This window comes from Orcinus orca, chromosome 19 (genome assembly GCF_937001465.1).
Source record: "Orcinus orca chromosome 19, mOrcOrc1.1, whole genome shotgun sequence".
NCBI classification, from domain to species: domain Eukaryota; kingdom Metazoa; phylum Chordata; class Mammalia; order Artiodactyla; family Delphinidae; genus Orcinus; species Orcinus orca.
Window position 1 is genome coordinate 23,692,468 of NC_064577.1, and position 23,267 is coordinate 23,715,734.

Here is a 23,267-nt window from a genome sequence, read left to right on the forward strand (position 1 = left end):
CATTCCATTTTAATACGGGGGTCACTACCCCTGGGCTGTCCTAGATTCTTTCCTAGGGCTCCCATCATGCAAACTTCTGCGAGTGACGAACTTCATTCTGCAGCGTTGTTTCGTTCAAATTGAGGACTTTTTCCTCGGATGCACAGAGCGGCCAGGAGAGCACATGCTACACGCTGACAGGAGAGGGAGTGCTTGTAACTCTGTAACGACAAAAACCGTGGTTTTCCCTTTATAAAACAGGGCTTTGTCTATTTTTTAAAAGCAGCTCTTTCTACAGCTGCGCGTAGCACTAGATGTTCTCGTTGTGAGGTTTGGGCACGGAAAGCTTTCTGAGGCCCGAGCACATGTTGTTTCCAGAATCCCCACCGACGCTCTGTTTTTCCATATTATTTACCCAGAACAATCCAGTATTCTTACCACCATGCAACCTGGAAGCCCGTGCAATCCCTTAAATGTAGAAAAAATAAACACACGCAAACTAGAAAGAAGAGGAAGGAAATAAAGAGTAAATCCCAAAGTAGAGGACCTCGGCAAAAGCTGGAAACAGGGCGGAGGAAATGTTTATGCCTGGTGAAGATAATTGGCTGAAAAGTAAGAAACAAACAGACAAACAGCCCACAATGCCTGCAAACTCTAACTATTCATGTATTTTGTTTCCATTATGCAAAATATTAGGCTTTAAATTTTTCCACCCAAACAACTTATTTACATCTTACAGACGCAAGCACAAAGGGGAACGAAGACAATGCGAAATCCGTGTCACAGCTTGTGTGTCTTTACTATTAGATAGAACCACATGAAACTGTCAACATTTGACGGTTTTTGACCTACAGAAATGGCAGCTTCATACAGTTCAAACTCATATTCTTGCCAGCGAGACAAGGTTGGGGATAGAATGTGTACACATGTCACAAACTGATTTGAACCAGTTTGGTTATTACAGTGATTAACTTCTTCCTAGGAAATATCATAATGAAGGTGGTGAATTGGCCTGTAAGTCAAATCTGGCCTGTTTTGTGTGCCAGTTAAGAGTGGTTTTTATATTTTTAAAAGGTTGTAGGCAAAAAAAAAAAAAGAATATGTGACTGAGACCATGTGTAGCTGCAAAGCCTAGAGTATTTATGATCTGACCCTTTACAGAAAAAGGTTGTGAGCAGTAAACTCCCCAGAAGGACCAGAACCCACACTGCTTTATCTCATTTTGCCCTGTATCTATTTTATTTTTCTTTCATCATGGTAACCATAACCTAGTAACTATTGAGGACTAACCAGCCATGTGTCAAGCACCGTTCTAAAAACGTATATGTTAGTCTCTTTAGTCCTAACACAATTCTGCCAATAGGTACTATTGTTATCCTCATTTTACACAACTGGGAAGATTTGAAACAGGGATTTGAACCCAAGGACCTGACACTACCAGTGGAAGGTGTAATACGATTTCCTTCTCTTGGTGTGATTTCAGACATGATGACAGGTAGTTTCAGACAAACTACAGGCTAGTGGTTTGTAAAGTAGGGGCATAGGAAGGGAGAGAAATTAATTTTCTAAGCACATGGAGTCTTTTTATTCATTTGAATTTCAGTTGCTGGGCCAGCGTATCTTGCTTAACGTTTAATTCAGCAGTTGGCCAAATTATTTATTAGGTGATTATTTTATCCTAGGGTCCGGGAGCTCCAGGTGGCTCCGATAAGGGCTGCATAAGAGGAAAAGCAAACAATGAAATATCAAGAGCCCGGCAAAGAAGTTACCGTGGGCAAGCCCCTCCCCCCCCAGTACTGTCGGTCGTGCGCTCATCAGGTACTCTGGTAGTTAATGGTCCATTTAACGCATTTAGGTAGCATTGACCTACATTCAATCTACTTCTGTGCATGATTTCTGAAAAGGATGAAAGAAAGAGCACGTGACCCACCTAAAGAACTACTGGACGAAATCAGGTTTGATCGAACACTGATAGTCAGGAGGCTTCTCGTGTGCCCTTTGCTGGATCAATAGTCAGTCTGGGACGTGGCCAGTGTGACTTTAAGGTGGAAGGCGGTGGTGGAGCTCCGTCTGGAACATGATCAAAATGTTAGGTTTTCTCCTAAATATTTTAATAATTCGTGGGGTTTTTGTGGATAGGTTTGTAATCAATTTAGGGCTTTCATTTCTGAAACATGTGAGGTAAAGATCAATATTTCCTTTCCCCCAAATCTTTGAAATGGAACGCTTTCCATTTTTCCAGCACCATTTATTAATCATTCTCTCCTCCACAAACAAATTACTCCTGTTTGTGCAGAAATATGTGTAAGAGAATGTTCGTAACAGTTATTTTTGTCATAATAAAAAGTAGAACTTCATTTAAATGTCTATCACTACGTAGATGTGTTTACATCATATTTATGCTGCTTTCGCTTCCGGAGGGTCTTGGAAATGTAGTTTGATACTTTCATCAGTTTGGGAAAGTTCTCTGCTTGTCTTTTTTCTGATACAGCTTCTGCCCCATTCAGTCTGTCCTTGCCTTCTGGGAATTCCAACTGCATGTATGTTAAACCTTTTGACTACATCACACGTATTTCTTGTGCTCTGTCCCAGCTTTCCTTTCTTTTTTTCTCTTTGTGCTTTAGTTTGGATATTTTCTGATGACTCGTCTGTGAGTTTACTAATCCTGTTTTCTGCTATGTCTCATCTGTTGTTAAGCCTGCTGAATAATAATCAGTATCAAGGTTGCAAAGAACAAAGAACTTTATTTAGGGTCTTAGGAATTGCAATTCGAGAGACACAGACTCAGGGAAAACTGAAAGAGGATTTCAGGAAAGACAAAGTGGCTTATAAAGGTAAAAGTCACAATGCATTTAAAACTGTCTGGTGAGAATTGTGATCGACTCTGACACAAGGAAGGAAATATTTATCCTTAAGGGACAGGCGACCATGAGTTATTTAGGGTAAGGGTCCAATAAGTATCTTGAGTTTCTGGAACATTATGCAGATGTTCTGGGTCCTACGTTAAGACAATAAATGGTCATAATTCAGATTCCATCTGGGCTGAGACATGCATGAGTCTCACTACCTCCAGAGCCTCCGGGCTCCGTTCAGAGAGCTCTTTTTGCAATACAGACTCTGTTTTGATTTTCCTTTCACAAGCCTATGCAATGAGTTACTAATTTCAGATATTATATTTTTATTTATAAAATATTCATTTGATCAAAAAATTCTAGTTCTCTATATAAATTGCTATTTGTTTATCTGTTCTTTTTTTAAATTTTTATTGGAGTAGAGTTGATTTACAATGTTGTGTTAGTTTCTGCTGTACAGCACAGTGAATCAGTTATACATATACATATAGCCCCTCTTTTTTAGATTCTTTTCCCATATAGGTCATTACAGAGTACTGAGTAGAATTCTCTGTGCTATACGGTAGGTCGTTATTAGTTATCTATTTTATATATAGTAGTGTGTATATGTCAATCCCAATCTCCCAATTTACCCCTCCCCCCTTCCCCCTGGTAACCATAAGATTGTTTTCCTTTTAATATTTATTTATTTATTTAGTTGCAGCATGCGGGATCTAGTTCCCTGACCAGGGATCGAGCCCAGGCCACCTGCATTGGGAGTGCGGAGCCTTAACCACTGCACCACGAGGGAAATCCCCGTAAGTTTGTTTTCTCCATCTGTGACTCTATTTCTGTTTTGTAAATAAGTTCATTTGTACAATTTTTTTTTTGGTTTCCGCATATAAGTGATATCATATGATATTTGTCTTTCTCTGACTTACTTCACTCAGTATGACAATCTCTAGGTCCAGCCATGTTGCTTCAAATGGCATTATTGCATTCTTTTTTATGGCTGAGTAATATTCCATTACATATACACCACATCTTCTTTATCCATTCCTCTTGCTTGTCTATTCTTTCTTTTCTTTCTCAGTTCAGGGTGGACATTAAGGTCCTCACCTGCCAACTTCAGTATCTGAAACTCTTGAGGTTCCAGTTCTCTTGTTGGCTGTCTTTCTTAGCTGATAGTCAACTGACTCCCTTTTTATCATTGGCTGAATGATAAGTTATAGGGGCTCTGGTTTTCCTTCCAGATGGGTTAAGTTTTTTTTGGCAGCAGACAGAGACCCAGCAGTGCCCCCTTGACCATGAGCTGTGTAAGGGCTTATCTACTTAAGTTTTGCCTTTCTGTTTTTCAACAGAAAACCCCTCTAACTTGGCAGACTTTGCAAGTACAAGGCAGCTTCTGAAATCTCTGTGAGCAATTTCACCCCCTTCTGCTCCCTTCCACTAGATTTCTTGGAGCTCCAGCCTACACTGAAGCTGTTCAGGTATACACCAACTATTAATATTCCAGGGAAACTTGTGTGTAGAACTTGGGGCTCACATTTTGTGGTTCCCTCCTTTCTAGGATTAATTTCCAGCCGCTATGAAAGCCATGAACTCTGGGCTCTGTCTCCTGAATTCAGTATGACTGCTACCTTCCACTTAGGCTCTATTCCCAGAATTGGTAAGTACTGGAAATTCCCCTTAGGAGAAAAGCTGGATACATAATGGAGCTTGCCTAGCGTGTGTCCCTTTTTTTAAGGATTATATTCTATCCAGTTTTTGCACGCTTGGGTTGTTCTCCATTGCTTTTGAATAACTTCCCTCAAGTTTTGTAAGGGTTATGTCATCAGGAGGGTCCCTCTGACATAAAACTATTTTGTCAGGGTGGGTCTGGCACACTTTTGTTTGGATTTAAGTGTACATTGCCCTCAGAAGAGTAAGACAGGACTTTAAAACTTGACGTGATACGGAGGAGGGGTTGGGGGAAGGATGGAGTGGAAGGCTGGGTTAGCAGATGTGAGCTATTACACACGGAATGGATAAACACCAAGGTCCTACTGTAGAGCACAGAGAACTATATTCAGTATCCTGTGATAAACCGTAATGGAAAAAAATATTTTAAAAAGAATGTATAAATATATGTGTAACTGAATCACTTTGCTGTACAGCAGAAATTAACACAACATTGTGAATCAACTGTACTTCAATAAAAAAAAGCTGCAAAAGAAAATTTGACATTATAAACGATTTAGTGACTCGAAATTGCAGTATATTGTGTTGGAATAAGCTTCAGATTGCAGGGCTGATGCCACTTTGAATATGTATGAGAGCTGGAAAATACACGGTGTGTGGACTCTTCGTTCCTTTGGCAGGAAACAGCACTAACAGGTCAGCACAGTGTCCCTGGTGTGGAGACTAACTGTATTTGTAGGACATAATGTTGACACTTAAAAGCGCCTTCAAATCTGCAAGCATTACACTTCTGCAATGCTCATCCTGTAGGAATGCATTTTCCGCGCGCGCTTGTCAAGAAGCTTGGGTCAGGTTCTCAGAAGATTTGAGACATTTGATGCCACCCAGATGGCGGGAAGTAGAAAGCAAACATTTCTCTATTAGTGCAGGGACCATGCATAGGAAACTTCTAGAAGCATCCCGAAGTGGAAGTCCACGGATATTTAACAACTCAAACCAGAAGGTGGCATCCTTTGAAAACTTAGCTTGGCAAATAAAAGGAAAAAATACAGACAGGTGCTCCATCAGTTCCAAAACGTAATGCAAGCTGGGAAAAGAACAGCACTTTATTAATGACCTGAAATGACATCTTAATGATGCTTTGAGGGATTTTTCTTGTTAAATTGTTTTCGGTTTTGAAAAAATTGGTAACAGAATCTCATGTGCTTTCTGGGAAAGTTGCAGACATTTCACAGTGTTCTAAAGAAAGTTTCAAAGGAAACTTTTTCGTTGGTGTAAATAACAGCATGGAGTCAGAGGCACCTTTCTTTTCATTCTCTCTTTACTAGGGAAGAATAGCTGCTAGCTACAGAGGCGGGAAGTGAAATACAGCTGTCAGCCCTGAGACTTCTTGAACTAATGGTACATGTAGGGGTAATTGACTTTCTAGCATCAATACCGAGCATTAAGGTTAATTACTTCTTAGAATCAGGAACCAAGACTGGCCAGTATAAGAACTCAGTTAAAATCCTGCCATGTTTAGAAGCTGTTAACACATAGAAATTTCTTTTGCTCTGACTCAGAGGGTGTTCATATTTTGCATCCATATCTGGAAAATACGATAAGTCCCAAACACAGGAACACAGAATTTAACATTTACTGGGGTTGCTGCTATAGAACATTGGAAGATGTTTTCTCTCTTCCACATTTCCACATTCCTAGCCTTAACGGTGCTCTCCGTTGACTTGATTTCTGATGATGGAGTTTCATCTCTTAGGGCATTCCGCCTCACCGACCATTTTTCCGGGACCCAGGAGAAAATTTTGAAAAGTAATATGTTGTTCCCAAATTTTGGGAACCCACCCTCTCCGTTTATAGTCTTCAGATACCCTTCTCTGCTCCAGGAATCCCTCTGGCTTTGCTTGGTCTACTACCAGCACATTGGGAAAGAGAATCTTAGTTTCATTATTATTCCTTCTCCAAATAAATCCACGTCCCTTTCACCCAAATACCTACCTTTGTTTGTTGCCAGGGAGCAAAGCGTTGTCTGTGATGGCTCACAGTATGTGTGTTGAAAGGGAAGGGAACAGGGTATCTTATGAAGAAACCAAAATAGAAAGCGGGGCAGGTAGTCCAACTTGGTCATTGATCCCAAAGGACAAGGATGAGAAGGGAAATGCAGCTGAGAAATAAAAGACAGAGTCCAAAGTCAAGAGTGGAAGGCAGAGCTTGGAGAGGTCGTCTGGATGTAGGAACACTTTATAGATTTTATAAGTTGCCTGGACCCTGGCATACAGGCAAGAAGTTCTCAAGGGCGCTCATCTGGCTCAAGGTGGGAAGGTCAGAGTAGGATGATGAGGTCAGTACATGTCCATATGTTGCCACAGGTTGACTGTAAAGATAGAATTTGCCGGGGAATAGGGTGGGGAATACTTTTCTTCTCTCCCATCGATATCAGGCAATTTCCGAGTCTCTGGTTACTGTCTGTTTCAAACTATTTTTGCTTGGATATCAAAGGAGTCCAGTTTTCCACCCTTGAGACTTACAGTTTACTGCTCACACCACAGTGAGAGGGTCCCTTTCAAAACATGTGATAGCTTGAGTTAGGGCTCAAACTCTCCTGTGACTCTCCACCCCTCCCCTCTCCAAGCCCAAGTTTAAGCCCTTACAGCCACCCCTCCTCCTGCATCGTCCCTGACCGTGGCTCCTGCTTCTCTCCATTGCTCCGTCCATTGCAGCCCCCCAGCTGTGTCTTTTGTTCCTTGCATATGCCCGGCATGGTCCCATGACAACATCCTTCCCCCACTCTTGCTTCTCCTGCCTGGAAGAGTCCTGCTTGCGGTTAATTTCCTCACCATCTTCAAGTCTTGGCCCAGATCTCACTTGGTGCTCTAACCACTCTATTTAAAAGGGCGATTCACCCTCTCTTCGCTCCTCATTCTCAATCCCCCTTTCTCTGCCTCCTGTTTTCTCTTCATACTTATCACCATCTAAGGTATCCTTTACTTATGATGCTTATTTAATTGATTGCCTGAAATAATTTAAAAATGATGGCAGTCAAGACATGGAAGCAACCTAAATGTCCACTGACAGAGGACTGGATAAAGGGGGTGTGGTACATACATACAATGGAATATTACTCAGCCGTAACCAGAATGAAATAATGCCATCTGCAGCAACATGAATGGACCTAGAGATTATCATACTAAGTGAAGTAACTCAGAGAAAGACAAATACCGTTTGATATCACTTATATGTGGAATCTAAAATATGACACAGGGACTTCCCTGGTGGTCCAGTGGTAGAGAATCCGCCTTCCAATGCAGGGGACACAGGTTCGATCCCTGGTCTGGGAACTAAGATCCCATATGCCACGGAGCAACTAAGCCCGCACGCCACACCTACTGAGCCTGCACGCCACAACTAGAGAGAAGCCCGTGCACTGCAATGAAGAGCCCGTGTGTCATAACTAAGACCTGACACGGCTAAAAATAAAAATAAATAAATAAAATTTAAAAATAATAAGTAAAATAAAATATGCTTTAAAATATGACACAAATGAACTTATCTATGAAACAGAAACAGACCCACAGACATAGAGAACAGACTTGTAGTTGCCAAGGGGGAGGCGGGAGGGAGAGGGATGGACTGGGAGTTTGGGGTCGGTAGATGCAAACTATTACATTTAGAATGGAGAACAAGGTCCTACTATATAACACAGGGAACTACATCCAATCTCCTGGGATAAACCATAATGGGAAAGAATATTTAAAAATAATGTACATATGTGTGTAACTGAGTCACTTTGCTGTACAGCAGAAATTAGCACAACATTGTAAACCAACTATACTTCAATAAAAATAATTTAGAAAATGGTGGCAATAATTATTGTTCCATTGGAAGGAATACTTTTAGGTGATGGGATAACTTATCCTGAAGTTTATGTACATTCTGGGAATTTTTTTTTTGCGGTACGCGGGCCTCTCACCGTTGTGGCCTCTCCTGTTGCGGAGCACAGGCTCCAGACGCACAGGCTCAGCGGCCATGGCTCACGGGCCCGGCCGCTCCGCGGCACGTGGGATCTTCCTGGACTGGGCCACCAACCCGCGTCCCCTGCATCGGCAGGCGGACTCTCAACCACTGCGCCACCAGGGAAGCCCCAATATTGCTTATTTTTAAAATCTCTATTTCTTGTCTTTGAAGAGAAAGAGGGGTAAAGAGCATATTTATACAAACACCCTCCCCAGTAACTAATGCAATATTAAGTGAATTTTAAAAATCTCTAGCCAGTGCAAACTCTGCTACCTTGGACAGTTCTGTATCAGGAAAACTTTATGCTGCTAACTGATACATGCATCACAATTTTTTTTTTTTCTTCAACTCAGGGAAGCATAAGCACAATCCTTACTTATTTTCTACTGCTATTAAAATCTAATACAGGGGGCTTCCCCGGCGGTCCTATGGTTTCGACTCCACGCCTCCACTGCAGGGGGCACAGGTTCGATCCCTGGTCAGGGATCTAAGATCCCACGTGCCACGCAGTGCAGCCAAAATAAACAAATAAATTAATTAATTAAAAAAATAAAATAAAATCGTAAACAAGTGAGGTCATTAAATTGAACACATGCAAAAACAACTCGTGAATGCATCTCATTTCTTTATAACCTAATGAGTTTCCCCATGTATTAATGTGTAATACACAGGTAACTTACCAGAAGGCCGACTCTGGGAGACCCGTCACTGTCATCTTAAATTTTTTTCATTCCTTTGTAATGTTTAATGATGTATACAAAAGGGGAGAAATAAACTACACGAATAAAAATAAACCATCCATTTGTAGTTTCTTCATTAGAAATGAAAGGGGGTATACTGATATTTATTCCAATAACTGATGTCAACTCTTCCATCACAGAACGATTTGTTGTGACCTAAATTGGGTTGTTAACAAACAAATGCATTATGTTAACTGTAGAAGAAATACACAAGAAAACTATATTTTGTTTCTTTCCATTTTCATATAGAAGCATTTACATATTTCTATCAGCTTTTTAAAAATATGGTGAGATTCATAAAAAGGAATGAAATGGTGACATTTGCAGAGATGTGGATGGACCTAGAGATAGTCATACACAGTGAAGTAAGTCAGAAAGAGAAAAACAAATATCATATAATATTGCTTACATGTGGAATCTAGAAAAATGGTACAGATGAACTTATTTGCAAAGCAGAAATAGAGTCACAGATGTAGAGAACAAACTTATCGTTACCAAGGGGGGAAGGAGAGGTGGGACAAATTGGGAGCTTGGGATTGACATATATCCACTACTATATATAAAATAGATAACTAACGAGAACCTACTGTATAGCACAGGGAACTCTACTCAGTGCTCAGTGCTTCCCTAAATGGGAAGGAAATCCACAAAAGAGGGAATATATATATACATATAACTGATTCACTTTGCTGTATAGCAGAAAGTAACACAACATTGTAAAGTAACTATACTCCAATAAAAAATTAATTTTAAATGTCTAAAAAATTTTTTAAAATATGATGTGTTAGATAGATAGATGAGGCTGGAGGAATAAACCACTCTCACAGTTCAGGCAAGAGATGCTAATGTCTTGGACAAGTGCTGGTGGCAGAGCTGAAGAGAAGTACGGAGATTTGAGCTTAGAATTAACAGGGCTGGATGAGAGATGTGATGGGTGAAGCAGAGGAAGTGATCTCTGATAATTCCCCAGTTAAGTGCATGGCTTTGGCATTCACTGAGATAGAGAAAAAAATTTTAAAGACTCAGTCACATTTAGAGAAAAACACCCACATTCAGTTTGGAACATACTGGTTTGAATTGCTTACGGGGCATCAAAGTAAACAGTCAGCTACTTGGGACTACAGTAGAACAAACCTCATCCGCCACCCGTGTTTGCAAATAAAGTTTTATTGGAACCAGTCACGCACATTGCTTTATGACTGCTTTCACATTACAACAGCAGAGCTGAGTATTTGCAACAGAGACCGTCTGGCCCCCAGAGCCTAGAATATTTGCTATCTGGTCCTTTACAGGAAAAGTCTGCTGGTCGACAAGTTGAAGCAGGGTTCTTGGAGTTACCAGCATGTAAACTGTAATTAAATTTATGTAAATGGATGACACTGTGTAGAGAAAGTATATAGGGTGGAGAAATATGCGTTGGATAGAACCTTGTGGAACTACAGACTGAAAGATGTGGGAGTGTAATGATGGATAAGATTGCAAGAAGACTGAGAAGGAATGGCTAGAAAAGTGAAAGAAAGCCAGGCGAATGCTGCTGTTTAGTTAAGAGATCAAGTAAGACAAGGAAGGAAAATGTCACTTGTTGATTGACATGAGAGCTGTTACTGACCTCAGAAAAATTCATTTTGGTGGTGTGGTGGGAATAGAAATTATAATGAGTTGAGTCGAGCCTTAAGTGAAGGCAATCCTTCCAAGAAGTGGAGATGTTACAGGGAAGGAGAGTATTTGCTTGAGGAGGAAACATGGATGAGAGAAGGTTTTGGTAATAAGGGAAGAAACTGATCATTTTAAATACTGAAGAGAAGTATCTAGTTGAAAGGGGGAAGTTGAAGAAAGATGACACAGAAGGGAAAATCCGTTGTGCAACTTTCCTGATAGTGTTAAAGGGATAATGTTTCCAGCCTTTGAACTGAGGAAAAGGGTGGGTGTAGAGAGGAGTACGGCCATAGTTTGTCAGGGTTTGTGTTGGGAAGTTGGGGAGTGTTCCCATCCTACAGGTTCTATTTCCTCTGAGAATGAGAGGCAAAGCATCATCTCCTAAGAGTGTAGGGGTAGAGGGTGGAAGAGGAGGGAGAGACTACAAGTGAGGGAAAGGATACAGAAGATTTAAAATAGGCAGTTACTTCTATAACTGCAGCATTAATTGTGGTTTGAAAAGCCACAAACCCTCTTTGCCAGTATGTTGTCAAGGAACAAAAAATTTCATCACGCATAGCCCAGCAATGTTCTTTAAAGAGGAAGAAAAACATTCCCATCGTTATGCACTGGAATCAATTAATGGAATTAAAACACTAACTTTGGCTCTGAAGTGAAATATCTAAATGTCTGCTCCAAATCCATGGTTACAAAATCTAGAGCATTTCTAAAGCACTCTGCAAAACTGGAAGAAAGAAGAATATTATTAAATGGTTGCCACGGTAGTGAGACTCATTCTGTAACAAAAACTTACCATTAAGTTCAGGAGCAAAAAGTATATTACTTCCTTTCTTGATTTTATTAATTTTTCTATCAGTCATTCCCAATAGCGGATTCGATGAAGTAGCAAAAAAGATTGGAATCAATTCTCATGTAGTTACCTGAGTATTCAAAGTGTTCTCTCATAACTGGGATTCTATGTCCCCAGCTAAACTTCAGCCAATATGAGTGAGTATCATTAAACACAATTCCCACCATTTCCGAGTAGTTTTTTGCAAGTACTATGTCCATGGTTTCTTCATCAGGAGTCCCAACGATTGTTCTTCCTGCCATGTGTAAAAAAATATAATTAATCATATAAACTTATTACTAGAGGACACAAAACCAAGTTGCAACTGTTTAGGGTTCCCATAAAATTATTGGTGTTATATACTATCCCAAAGAGGTGCCTCTAAGGTAAGGGCTGAAAGTCTTTCCTATTGTTTTAAGTTCAGTGTGAATACGTGAGATGTGAGTGATACACCACTGACCCTCAGCAGTGGAGGTTTCAACTGCACGGGTCCCCTTATATGTGCATTTTTTCCAAAAGTAACTGCATTACTACACTACCCAGGAACCGGTTGAATCTGAGGAGGCAGAAAGGTGGGTGGAGGAACCTCAGATGCTGAGGAAACACAGATACAGGGGGCCGACTATAAATTGCTTGGATTTTCGACTTCCTGGAGGGTGGGCTCCCCTAAACCCCCTGTTGTTCAAGGGTCAACTGTATTGTTTTTAAAAAACCAACTGGCAGCATATTTTTTAGCATAATCGTAATCCCCATTTAAGTAAATAAAAACTGAGTTTGTGTGCCTATGTGCATAGAGTAATATACGTCTATATATGTGACCGTGTGTATGCTTGTGTGCCTACTACCCAGAAAAGATACACACAAATTTATAGGGAAGGAAATGGCGGCTAGGACGAGGGCAAAAGCTCTCATTGTTTGCTTCATACAAGTTTATATTGCTTAACCTTTTTAGGCTGGCTATTACTTTGGTAATTAAAATAATTTTAAAATTAGAAAAAGTATTTTAAATAACCAATAAAAATACTTGAGAATTTGGTGGGGTTTTTCCCTGCCAAGATTAGAAACTGATTTCTCTCATGTGAAAATAGTATGCCAGTAGAAATAAATTGCATGCAAAGAACCAGAGTACAAAAATCAGAAGTAAAGTTAGAACCCACAGAGAGTTTTTGGAGTCAAGGACACTAACTTAAGAATTAAGCTCACACAACATTTATAATGAATGAGTTTACAATCTGCAGAAGCAATCCGCCCAACAGGTGGTTAATAAGTCCGCTAATACTTTACGAAGTCCAATTTATGGCCTCCTTTTTAGTACTTTTTTATATTTGCATGTTTTATGTCCTAACACTTTTACTCCTTTTAGCACAGTGTTTAAATCCCATGCAGGCTGATGTCTACGTGAAGAAGAAACAGATACTCATTTTCATAGGGCGGCTGCATCTTTCAAAACTACTCAGCCTTCCCAACATAGAGTAAAAGGCCGTGGAACTTTTATGAGGCCAATGCAAATTTCACTGATTTTTCTCTAGAGGTTATACAAATCCTGTCAAGGTCAGAACAGCAAGAGTTAGAAGGATACAGACCGAGACGGTGAAAGAGGCGCTGTGACCAGGCCGGGCTGGCCTGGTAGCTGGCATTGGGTGTTTCTATAAGAAAAGGAGAGAGTCCGATGAGCCCTGAGACTGGGGGCTGGAAGCAGCAGCCGGCTTGCTGCGTGCAGCAGAGACTAGTCCCCGAGGCTCGTGTAAATGCTTCCGGAGTTACAAAGAGATGAGGTCAGGGACCACACGGAGAATGCACGGAGCGCCAGGTCTGGGCAGAATCCACACTGGGCAGGAGAGCCCGTAACCAGCGTGGGTAAGCGAGGCGTGCCGAAGTCAGGGTTCCAGAAGCTGCAATGAAGAAAAAAAGAACGGGGCAAAGTGGCCAGGGGTAAAGTGTGCAGTCATCTAGCATAGGGTCCAACCTTGTTTTCCTGCTCCAACCTTACTTTTTGGGGCATGCAACATACGCACAATAATAATGACTCACAACACCACAGATTTCCAGGACGAGAGGGTGGAAGGTGTGGGCGCTCTTTAAAAAGCCCCCCGTTAAATCTATTTCCCTTCGAGAGGCGCCCTTACTTGTAGGTCCACAGCAACCCCTCCACCACGTATGAAATGAGGATCCTGCGCCAGTTGAAAACCACTAACCCACAGGCTGGGTAAATAAACTCAATTTGCAAAACAAACTTCAGTTTAAACATGAATACGTTGCATGATAGTGAAACGCGGGTCACTGAACAACACGCCTTTCATAAACGAAGCCAAAGCCATCTTATCCATTAGCCTCCGTGTAGGCCACCACCACCAGATCAAAGGCATTAAACTTATCCACGCGTCCCAGGACTTGAAGAGGCTGTGCATGAAAATGAGTAGCTTTGAAGAGCACCGAAAAGAAGCACAAAGAGAGCCCCAGAAGCAGCGCTGTGGTCCACTCCTCCAGCACACGAAAGAAGAAAAATGAGCCAGGCTATCATGTGGTCCAGAGCAGAGAGAAACAGTCAAACACATTTTAAGACAGAAAGTATCGTCACCGAGCGTGGCGTCATTTCACCCTCCAACTGTCTTCCTTTCCCAGTTACTATCTATCCTTTAAAGAAAACACCATTTCAAAAAACATACAACTTTGAGATAATATCAAAAATGTCTATTGATCTTAATCTAGAAATACAGCTCCCCTAATAGTAGAACCACTGCTGATTGTATGCCCTCATATTGATGTAATATAATTACATAGCATCCCATAGGAGATATTCTTGTCCAAAGGGTTTAACCTGAAGCCAAAATCCAATTTTTTGATCTAAATTCTGTTTGCAAGAAATGTAGGTGGTTGTAAATCAACTATACTTCAATTTAAAAAATTGCTTTAATAAAAAAAATAAAAAAGAAACGTAGATGGGAAAGGAATGAGTTAAATCACAGAATGCAGAAGAGATCAGGTAAATACAGAACGTGGGTATTCAACAAGAGAACAGCTTGGGTCTGGTTGGTGCCTCGCTTGAACAAACCAACTTTAAGAGACGTTTGGGGGCAATTTTAGGAAACTGAATTTGGACACGGAATTCGATGATGCTATGCAATTACTGCTAACTTTATAAAGTGTACTAGCGGTCATGAAGGAGAATATGCCCTTAATTTTCATAGATGCCAGCTGAAGGCTTTAGAAGTCCAGTGTCATATATTTTAAGAGGGGAGTTGAGGGGAGATGGGGAGAGGAAGCCAACATGGCAGGATGTTAGCAGGTGGGTGAACAGGATAGGATATGAGTTCATTGGACTAGCATTTCTGCATTTTGAGATTTTAAACATTATTAATACGTTTTTTTAAAGGTTACGTTGGGTGATCCCTGTAAGTGTACCCTTTATCAACACAGCCACTAAAATATTAGAAGTGAATTGCTTTAGGAGCTAAGGATGGCGTGAACTCTGCCAGCTCCCATCCAAATGTTATTGGCAACCTAAATGGGAAAAGAATTTGAAAAAGAATAAATATATGTCTACGTATAACTGAATCACTTTGCTGTACACTTGAAACTGACACAACATTGTAAATCAACTATACTTCAGTATAAAATTAAAATTTTTTTTAAAAATAAAAAAAAATTTTTAATAGAAAAAAGAAATGTTATTGGCTCTTTTTCAACAGAACACAGCCTCTTTGTGGCCAAGGTGGCCCCAGATAGACCTCATGGGAACATACAGCAAACCTCTTTGTGCTGATGTGCACGTCCTTATACTAGAAACTGAAGAGAGCGCAAAGATGCTGACGATCAGTGATCTGGATCCTGAAACCACTCTTATGTTTGTAAAAGTAGAGTCTTCAAAACAAATCCCCCCAAAGTTCTCTACGGTTGCTCATAATTTTTCCCCCAGCCCCACCAATTAACAGAATCTTATCAAAACGTCCCCAGTCGAGTGCTATGATTCAACCATTAAAATCTATTTCATTTTGCCTGGCTTTTTTAAATTTCTTTTTTTCCTACTACTGAAGTTTGCCCAGGGTAAGTCTGAATCACTCCACAGATTCAAGTGGGTTACTTATTTGGAGAATGGCTAGCTCTATTCAATAAAATGTTACTTACGTTGTTTTTCAGGAACTGACATATGAGCCCATTAGTTAATTTTACCTTTTGACATAAATATTATCCTATTCTGCAACATTTGCAAAATATTATGTTTACAACCCCAAATCAACTAGCCCATAGAATGCGTGAACATCAAAAAGCAATAAAAATGGCATACTATGAAATGATGTATTTTCATTCAATAATATGGTAAAATATATATTGTGAACCATACCAATAAGCTCTCTTTTTTCATTCTCCATTTTTTAAGAAAATTCTTAGACAGAAGGGCCTGAGTTTGTTGACACACGTGCCTCTCTTTTTTAATCATTTTGTCTTGTTCATCAAGAGAAGAGACAGTAAATATCACACAGCAACAACCAGGCAAGAAAAAGAGCAAAAAATAAAAATAAAAAATAAATCCAGTTACCCAAAATAGCTTCTGAACACTTTGAAAACATACTCCCGGATGCCCTCGTTGAATGCCTTATTTGACATTACAGTAACACACATTCACTAGTTTTTAAAGAGTATAAAATATTAATGAATGTAAAATATCCTGCCTGTGGGCCTTTCTCTCCAGGCTTTGGTTATGAGCTAGATGAGGGCTATGGTGTGTCTTGTCTCAAAAGTAAAGTTTTCTGCTACATCTTGACATTACAACAACCTAGAGTAAATAACTAACACAACATCGTAAAGCAGCTATACTCCAGTAAAAATTTTTAAATAAATATAGTAAATCGGAGAATAAGATGTTAGTAATGTTTAGAATCCAAAACAGACTTTGCCCTTGACAGTTTTTTTTTTAAAGTTATAACAGAAGTAAAGGAAAGCTGAATCACTTTACAGTCATTCTTAGAAGCCCAAAGAACTCATTTCTCCTCTTTAAACTCATGGGTCTCCCTTTAAGAAGTAAGTATGTCAGATACATACAGATGAAAACCAGAAACATTGGTTAGCTAGCATGATTGGAGTATATGATACGTGTAGAATCATGATGGGTAACAGGGAATCCTTCTGTGTTTTCAATTTAAAATTCCGGAGATGATCATTTGGTATCACAGCTCTGGTGACTTAAACGCATTCGAATAAATGTTGATGTTATATGCAAATTACAATGTTTAGAGAACTTGCTGGATTTCCTTTTTTTTTTTTTTGATAAAAAGCTAAAGCTACCAAATACCAAAATCATCTCTAAATTCTAACGTAAGAAAGTGTCTAAGGAAAAACACCCATCTTCATGAAAAAGAACCCACAGGGAGAAGCAACTCGTCCTAACGCACACACATTCCCAAGAAGTTAAACTCTGCAAATTCTCAGACGGCCAACCTGAGAAGTGTAAATCTGACACTCAACAATGTTAATTATATTTACACACACTTCTGAGTCTATCTTCCATTTTACTCTCATGCTAAAATACGATTTTACTGAGTTTGAAAAATTAAATCACTCATTAGGTCTACAATATAAAATACAGAATAATTGAGAAGTATCAGAACAATCTGATAATTTAACAATGTCAGTCAAGATGCTTGGCACTGGCTGTGTCCTTTGTGCCTTAATTACCTTATACAGAGTAAAAGGTAAAAACAACAAGTTTGACTTACTGTCAGGAAAATAGGAGCGAGGACCTGAGAAGCACCTTTGATTCCCTGGTTTCTTTTTGTGCAGAAGAACAGTTAAGAATCCTTCAAGGACTTTTCCACAAATGCTTGCCTCTTCTAAAGCTGTTTTCATTCAGTTTGGCTTCTGAAAACAGGCCATGGTCTGTGTGAAACAAGCCTGCCAAACACATTCTTTACTTGGCAAGTTGTTTGCTTCCCAGGTCTTTCTTCTAGTCCAATTGTGCCACAGGAAGGGTGCAGCTGTGGATTGGTCCCTAAGTGTGTGTCACGTGGTGTTTGTTTATTACTCTACCTTTCTGGCATATGCAAAAAAGTGATCAGATTCAAAAAGGGAGAAACAAAACCCCCAGTTCTGGGTAAGTCTATATTAACTTTGAATGATTAAAAATTCAACAGCCACGACAAGAAAGAGCAGATTCAAAGGAAAGGACGTTGAACAGAGAAAGAAAGTGAGGATCTCAGAAATCACAGTAATTTACACGAGAAAACTTTACCGAAGACTTCACTGCACTTCAGTGAAGTGGTTCTTTGTACTGGCTGATTCCTATGTGCTAGAAGGTATGCTAAGGGTTTAAAATGAATTATTTTATTTACCCTCAAAGCAAAGCTGTGAAGTTGGTACTATATTTGTACACAGTTCACAGATTCGAAATGCAAGACTGAAAGTCGAAGTAATTTGCAGATGCTCAAATAGAGGCAGAGCCAATATGTGAGTCCAGAGCAGTGTCTGGACTCCAAACCCACTCACGCTTAACTACCACTGTGAAAATTATGCTAATAAAAACGATATCTAACATTCATTTAAATAGCTTAAGCGTTTAGACTAGATGGGCAGAATATTTTTTTTTTAGCTACAAATGCTGGACGTTCTCAGAATTTAAATAACCCCTGTTTATCAACCCTGAAAATCTGCTTACACGATTTTAACTGTAATCTATACATTTCTTGGGATGTACACAAGTTAATAACCACTCATGAAAGTGAAGGAGAGAGGGTGAAGCACTCAGAGACTATTCAGGTGATCACCATTTTCATTAAGAATATGGAGATAGGACTTCCCTGGTGGCTCAGTGGTTGAGAGTCCGCCTGCCGATGCAGGGGACGCGAGTTCGTGCCCCGGTCCGGGAAGATCCCACATGCCGCAGAGAGGCTGGGCCCGTGAGCCATGGCCGCTGAGCCTGCGCATCCGGAGCCTGTGCTGCGCAACGGGAGAGACCACAACAGTGAGAGGCCCGCGTACTGCAAAAAAAAAAAAAAAAAAAAAGAATATGGAAATAAATGTTTTCTTTGACTTTAATTGCACTGCCTCCGTGTTGTGAGTCACATTTCTCTTCTTGTTTTCCCACTCGTTGCTTGAAGTAAAAGTCCATGAACAGGAAAACACCAAATATTTAACCTAGCTCCAATCCCAGACATTATTGACAACATTTATTTTAACGGGTGGAAAAAACAACTAAAATGATATCATAATACACACACACTTTCTTAGTAACTAAACTGAAAGGATAATTTTTCTACTTCTGTAACTTTAAGGATTGTAATCTCCAATATGGTGCAGTGAAGCAGTTACAGGGTTAGGAGTCTGAGGCCTACATTCCAAGCTGTCGCTCACCGGCTATGTACCTTGGACAGGTGACAAAAAGTCCACAGGCCTCTGTTCCACGTTTATAACAGGAGCCAACCTTTCCTGTTCCAGGCCTCTGTGCATTGATGACGGTGCAGCACTGCTACAGGTCGCAATGCTTACATCCTCCAAACTTGGATTTACGCATGACCATGCTACGTGACATTAACCCAGCCCCCCTCAGTACGTGTCTCAAATATCTAATTTTTTTATATTTCTTTTTTTGGTTGAAGTATAGTTGATTTACCATATTGTGTCAGTTTCAGATGTACAGCAAAGTGATTCCATTTTATATATATATTTTTTTCTGATTCTTTTCCATTATAGGTTATTACAAGATATTGAATATAGTTCCCTGTGCTCTACAGTAAATTCTTGTTGCTTATCTAGTTTACAAATAGTAATGTGTATCTGTTAATCCCGTACTGCTGGGAGTTCCCTCGCGGCCCAGTGGCTGGGACTTGGTACTTTCACTGCCGAGGGCCTGGGTTCCATCCTGGTTGGGGAACTAAGAGCCCACAAACCACTCATCCAAACAAACAAACCAACAGCTCATACTCCTAATTTATCCCTCTCCCCCCGCCTTCTCCCTTCGGTAATCATAAGTTTGTTTTCCACGCCTGTGAGTCTGTTTCTGTTTTGTATATAGATTCATTTGTGTTAATTTTTAGATTCCACATGTAGGTGACATCATATAACATTTGTCTTTCTCTGACTTACTGCCCTAAGTATATATTCTCTAGGTCCACCCATGTTGCTGCAAATGGCGATATTTCATTTTTCTTTACGGCTGAGCAGTATTCCGCCGCGTGTATGCACACCTTCCTGATCCAGTCCTCTGTCGATGGACACTGAGGCGGCTTCCACGTCTCGGCTACTGCGAACAGGACTGCTCGCCATGAACACTGGGGTGCGCGCATCTTTTCGAATTAGAGTCTTCTCCAGAGGTACGCCCGGCAGTGGCACTGCACGATCACATGGCGGCTCTGTCTTTAGTTTCTAAGGGCCTCCACGCTGGTGTCCACAGCGGCTGCACCCGTCTGCATCCCCACCAACCGTGCAGGAGGCCCCCTTTCCCAGCTCTCTTTTCTCAATGGTCTCCTTAGCCTTCTTCCTCCCTCTGGGTCCTGGGCCCGAGGTCTGACCCTTTGCTTCCGGCAGGTGCACCTACCGTCTCCCCTGCAAACCCAAGCCGCCGGGGGAGGGGCAGCTCAGCACCCTCCGTCTTGGCTTCGCGGAAACGTGCAGGGACGATCGGCCCATCCGTCCTCCCCCGAGTCAGAGGCCCAATCTCAGCAGAAAGCACTTGATTGCTGAAACGTGCCAGCCAGCCGCTGAGCCTCTGGGGGGGAGTCGTAACCTTTTGCTGGTCGAGGGTCTGGAATATTCGAGAATCACCAGAGCGCAGGGCAGGCACGCGCGGGGCGGGGAAGGGCCAAGGGGCGGGGCCTCCGCTGCCAGAGTCTTCCAGGTCTGGGCAGGGGCCTCAGTCACGTCCTCACGGCCTCAACGACACACCACGCGTTGTGTTCGCTCGCAGGGCCGCACCCTTGAGAGCCCCGCCGGGTGGGGCCCGTGGGCAGAAGGCACCCTCTAGGGTGGGGGAGGGGCGGGGCGGCTCGCGGGTCAACCAGAGGTCACGTCCTCCTCGTGACCTTTCCCCCCCACACCCTAGCGGCTGTTGGCCCTCACAGCTGACGTTTAAGAGAATTCACTTCTGTATCACCGTGGATCCCACCCTCCCCGCAACGTGATGAAACTCGTGTATTTGGGTCACTTTTACATCTTTCAAGAAAAGTCCCATGTCTTGCCCTCAAAGTCTTCCGTGTGTTTTGCAAGATGCGTTTCTACGTAGCACAGAGTTTCTGTTACAAACGTGATAGGATCTATTTTTTAACATTTTCTAATTAATTGTTGCTGGCCTGGAGGAGCAGGGTTCATTTTGCACGTTAGTTTTGAGCTCTGCGGAGCTCTGTTTATTCTGATTGGAAAACTTCGGAATTTTCTAAACCAAACGTTAAGCTGCGTAGATTGTTTTACGATTTCTGTTTTCTAGCAATCCTCACGATTCTCTGAGGTTGAATTCCTGGGATAAAGCCGATTGTTCCTGATGTAGTCTCACCCTCTGACTCTTTTATAATATCCTGTTTCTCTTCACGGTGCTGTATTAATTGTATCTTTCGTAGTTGGTATTTCCTTCTATAGTCTCCGCTTCCTCCAAATTGCCTTTTTTTCTCCGTTTGCTCATTAATTTTAAAAGCACACAGCTAAGCTACGCTCAGATTTCTGACCTAGAGAAACTGTGAGTTGATTCATGTACATTGTTTTAGGATGCTACATTTGGGGATGATTTGTTATGCAAAAATGGATAAGGAATACACCAGTTACTTCTGTGTAACTCCCCCAAACACTCTAAGCCCTGTACAGTCAAGACTCTGTATCGTTAGCCTCCGTTTCCCCAGCTCCTAAGCTAGTGTCTGGCCCAATGTAGGAATTTAAGAACAAAAGGAAATGAATTTAACCATTGACAGACTGACCCACTACAAAGCTTGTGACTGAATTTCAGTCCAGCCTGGGGGGCCCCAGGCACTCCAACACCTCAGAGCGATGTAAGACTTCTTTAACTTGGTAAAAGAATCTTCTGATTACGGATTCTTCACAAATGTGGCTTATTGAAGTGAGCGAACGGCATCTAAGTCAGGTAGAATTAATTTTCAGGAGCCTCCCAGGGGAAGTTGCTAAGAACTCCAGAGAACGGTTTCCTTCTTCAGGCCTTTGACAACTTTTGTCCAGACCCCCCTGGTTTCACTTGAATCAGGATCTTCTCGAAGCAGGCAATTTTACATTCAAGCCTAAAAATCACCGCTGTAGCTAATGCTGACTCTCGTTTTACTGTGCATTTCACAACCGACCACTGCTGACTATCTTCAGCTGACTTGGCAGGAAGACAAGACAAATGGTAGGACTTCAGCCACCACTGGCCACCTTTGGCGACGTGCACCCCACCTGTGTGTGGGAGTGCGTGAACACCCCTGAGAGGTCTGCCTGTCACGCATGGGGCTCCCACTAGTGAATTCAGTATTCTGCAAGTTATCGCAAGACAGAAGCCAGATGCCATGACAGGGCTAAGTGTCACTTTATGGCAGGAAGGGATGGAGAATATAAGCCCTGATGTTACACTGCCTGGGTTCAAATCCCAGCTCAGCCACTTAGGAACTCAGGGTCACTGGGTAAATCACTTCACTTCTCTGGCCTCAGAGTTTCCAGCTGTAAAGTGGAAGGTGAAAATAAATGTCCTTCTTTCTCGGGGTTGATGTAAGGATTAAATGCGATAGTCAGCACCAGTGGTTCTCAGACTTGAGCCGCATCAGAATCACCAGGACGGTTTGTTAAAACACAGATGGCTGGATCCCACTCCTGGGGTCTCTGATCCCGTAGATCTGGGGAGGACCTGAGCATTCACACGTCTAACAAATCCCCAGCTGATTCTGATGCGTCTGGCAGGGAAGCACGAGCCTACAGAAGTGCATAGAACAATGGAACAATGCCCTGCACAGAGTGAGTCCTCGATAAATGTCAGCAATCGCTCTTTCTAAATCTTAGTTGTTATACATCGAGTCTGCTTTTAAAATAGTCCAATAAAATGACACTTTTGACTCATCTGGATGCTTTCTCCCGCCTGAACATGATCATGGACATTCTTAAGTCCTCATTTATACGGGAAGAAGATAAACTGAGTTTTCTCACATGTGTGGGTATCACTAGTCTTCCTATTAGGGGGAGCAGTAAAACTCAGACTGTGATTATATCTTTATTGCCAGTGGCTCCCGGAGAACCTGTTTCCTGGAGGTTTTGTGGTCCCGTCTCTGCCCATCCGTCTCCCCATCATCCCGGCTGCCAATAACATCGACTTTCGGGATGAGAGATAACAGGATTCCTTGCCTGTCTTTTCGAGAGTCCCTGAAAGGTTTACTTTTTGTGGCTCCTTAAAGGGACCAAAGGAGACATTTAACACTGATGGTTTAAAGCCCAGTGTCAAGCGCTTGCTGCACACAGCTCCGGTCCTTTCTAACCTCTGGCTGTCCTGCGGGGACTTCTCTGGCTCGCTCATCACGTGTTCTTTGTTCTGACATTCTGAACCTTGCTGTCTCCTATTTCCCAAATGAACTAGCACAAGGATGACCC

At 41.6% G+C, this 23,267-nt stretch overlaps 1 protein-coding gene and 1 long non-coding RNA gene across 3 annotated transcripts in view; one reads left to right on the forward strand and one right to left on the reverse strand.

Annotated features, from left to right (window-relative positions):
• LOC117203529 (uncharacterized) overlaps positions 1-4,765 on the forward strand; it is a 31,590-nt gene extending 26,825 nt beyond the window's left edge. Inside the window, exons 3-5 of one of the 2 annotated variants that reach the window (XR_007473465.1) lie at positions 3,529-3,628; positions 4,172-4,300; positions 4,381-4,765. This is a non-coding gene — a long non-coding RNA (uncharacterized LOC117203529). The remainder of the gene's footprint in view (positions 1-3,528; positions 3,629-4,171; positions 4,301-4,380) is intronic. The other variant, XR_007473466.1, reaches the window with a different exon arrangement.
• A 4,463-nt stretch (positions 4,766-9,228) lies between these two features.
• Positions 9,229-13,540, reverse strand: LOC101282489 (ATP-binding cassette sub-family A member 10). Its single transcript, XM_012535009.3, is given in 4 exon segments — positions 9,229-9,253; positions 9,255-9,397; positions 11,365-11,468; positions 11,818-13,540. Coding segments are annotated over 4 exon segments (468 nt in total). The 5' UTR covers positions 12,014-13,540.
• Between the last annotated feature and the right edge of the window lie 9,727 nt (positions 13,541-23,267).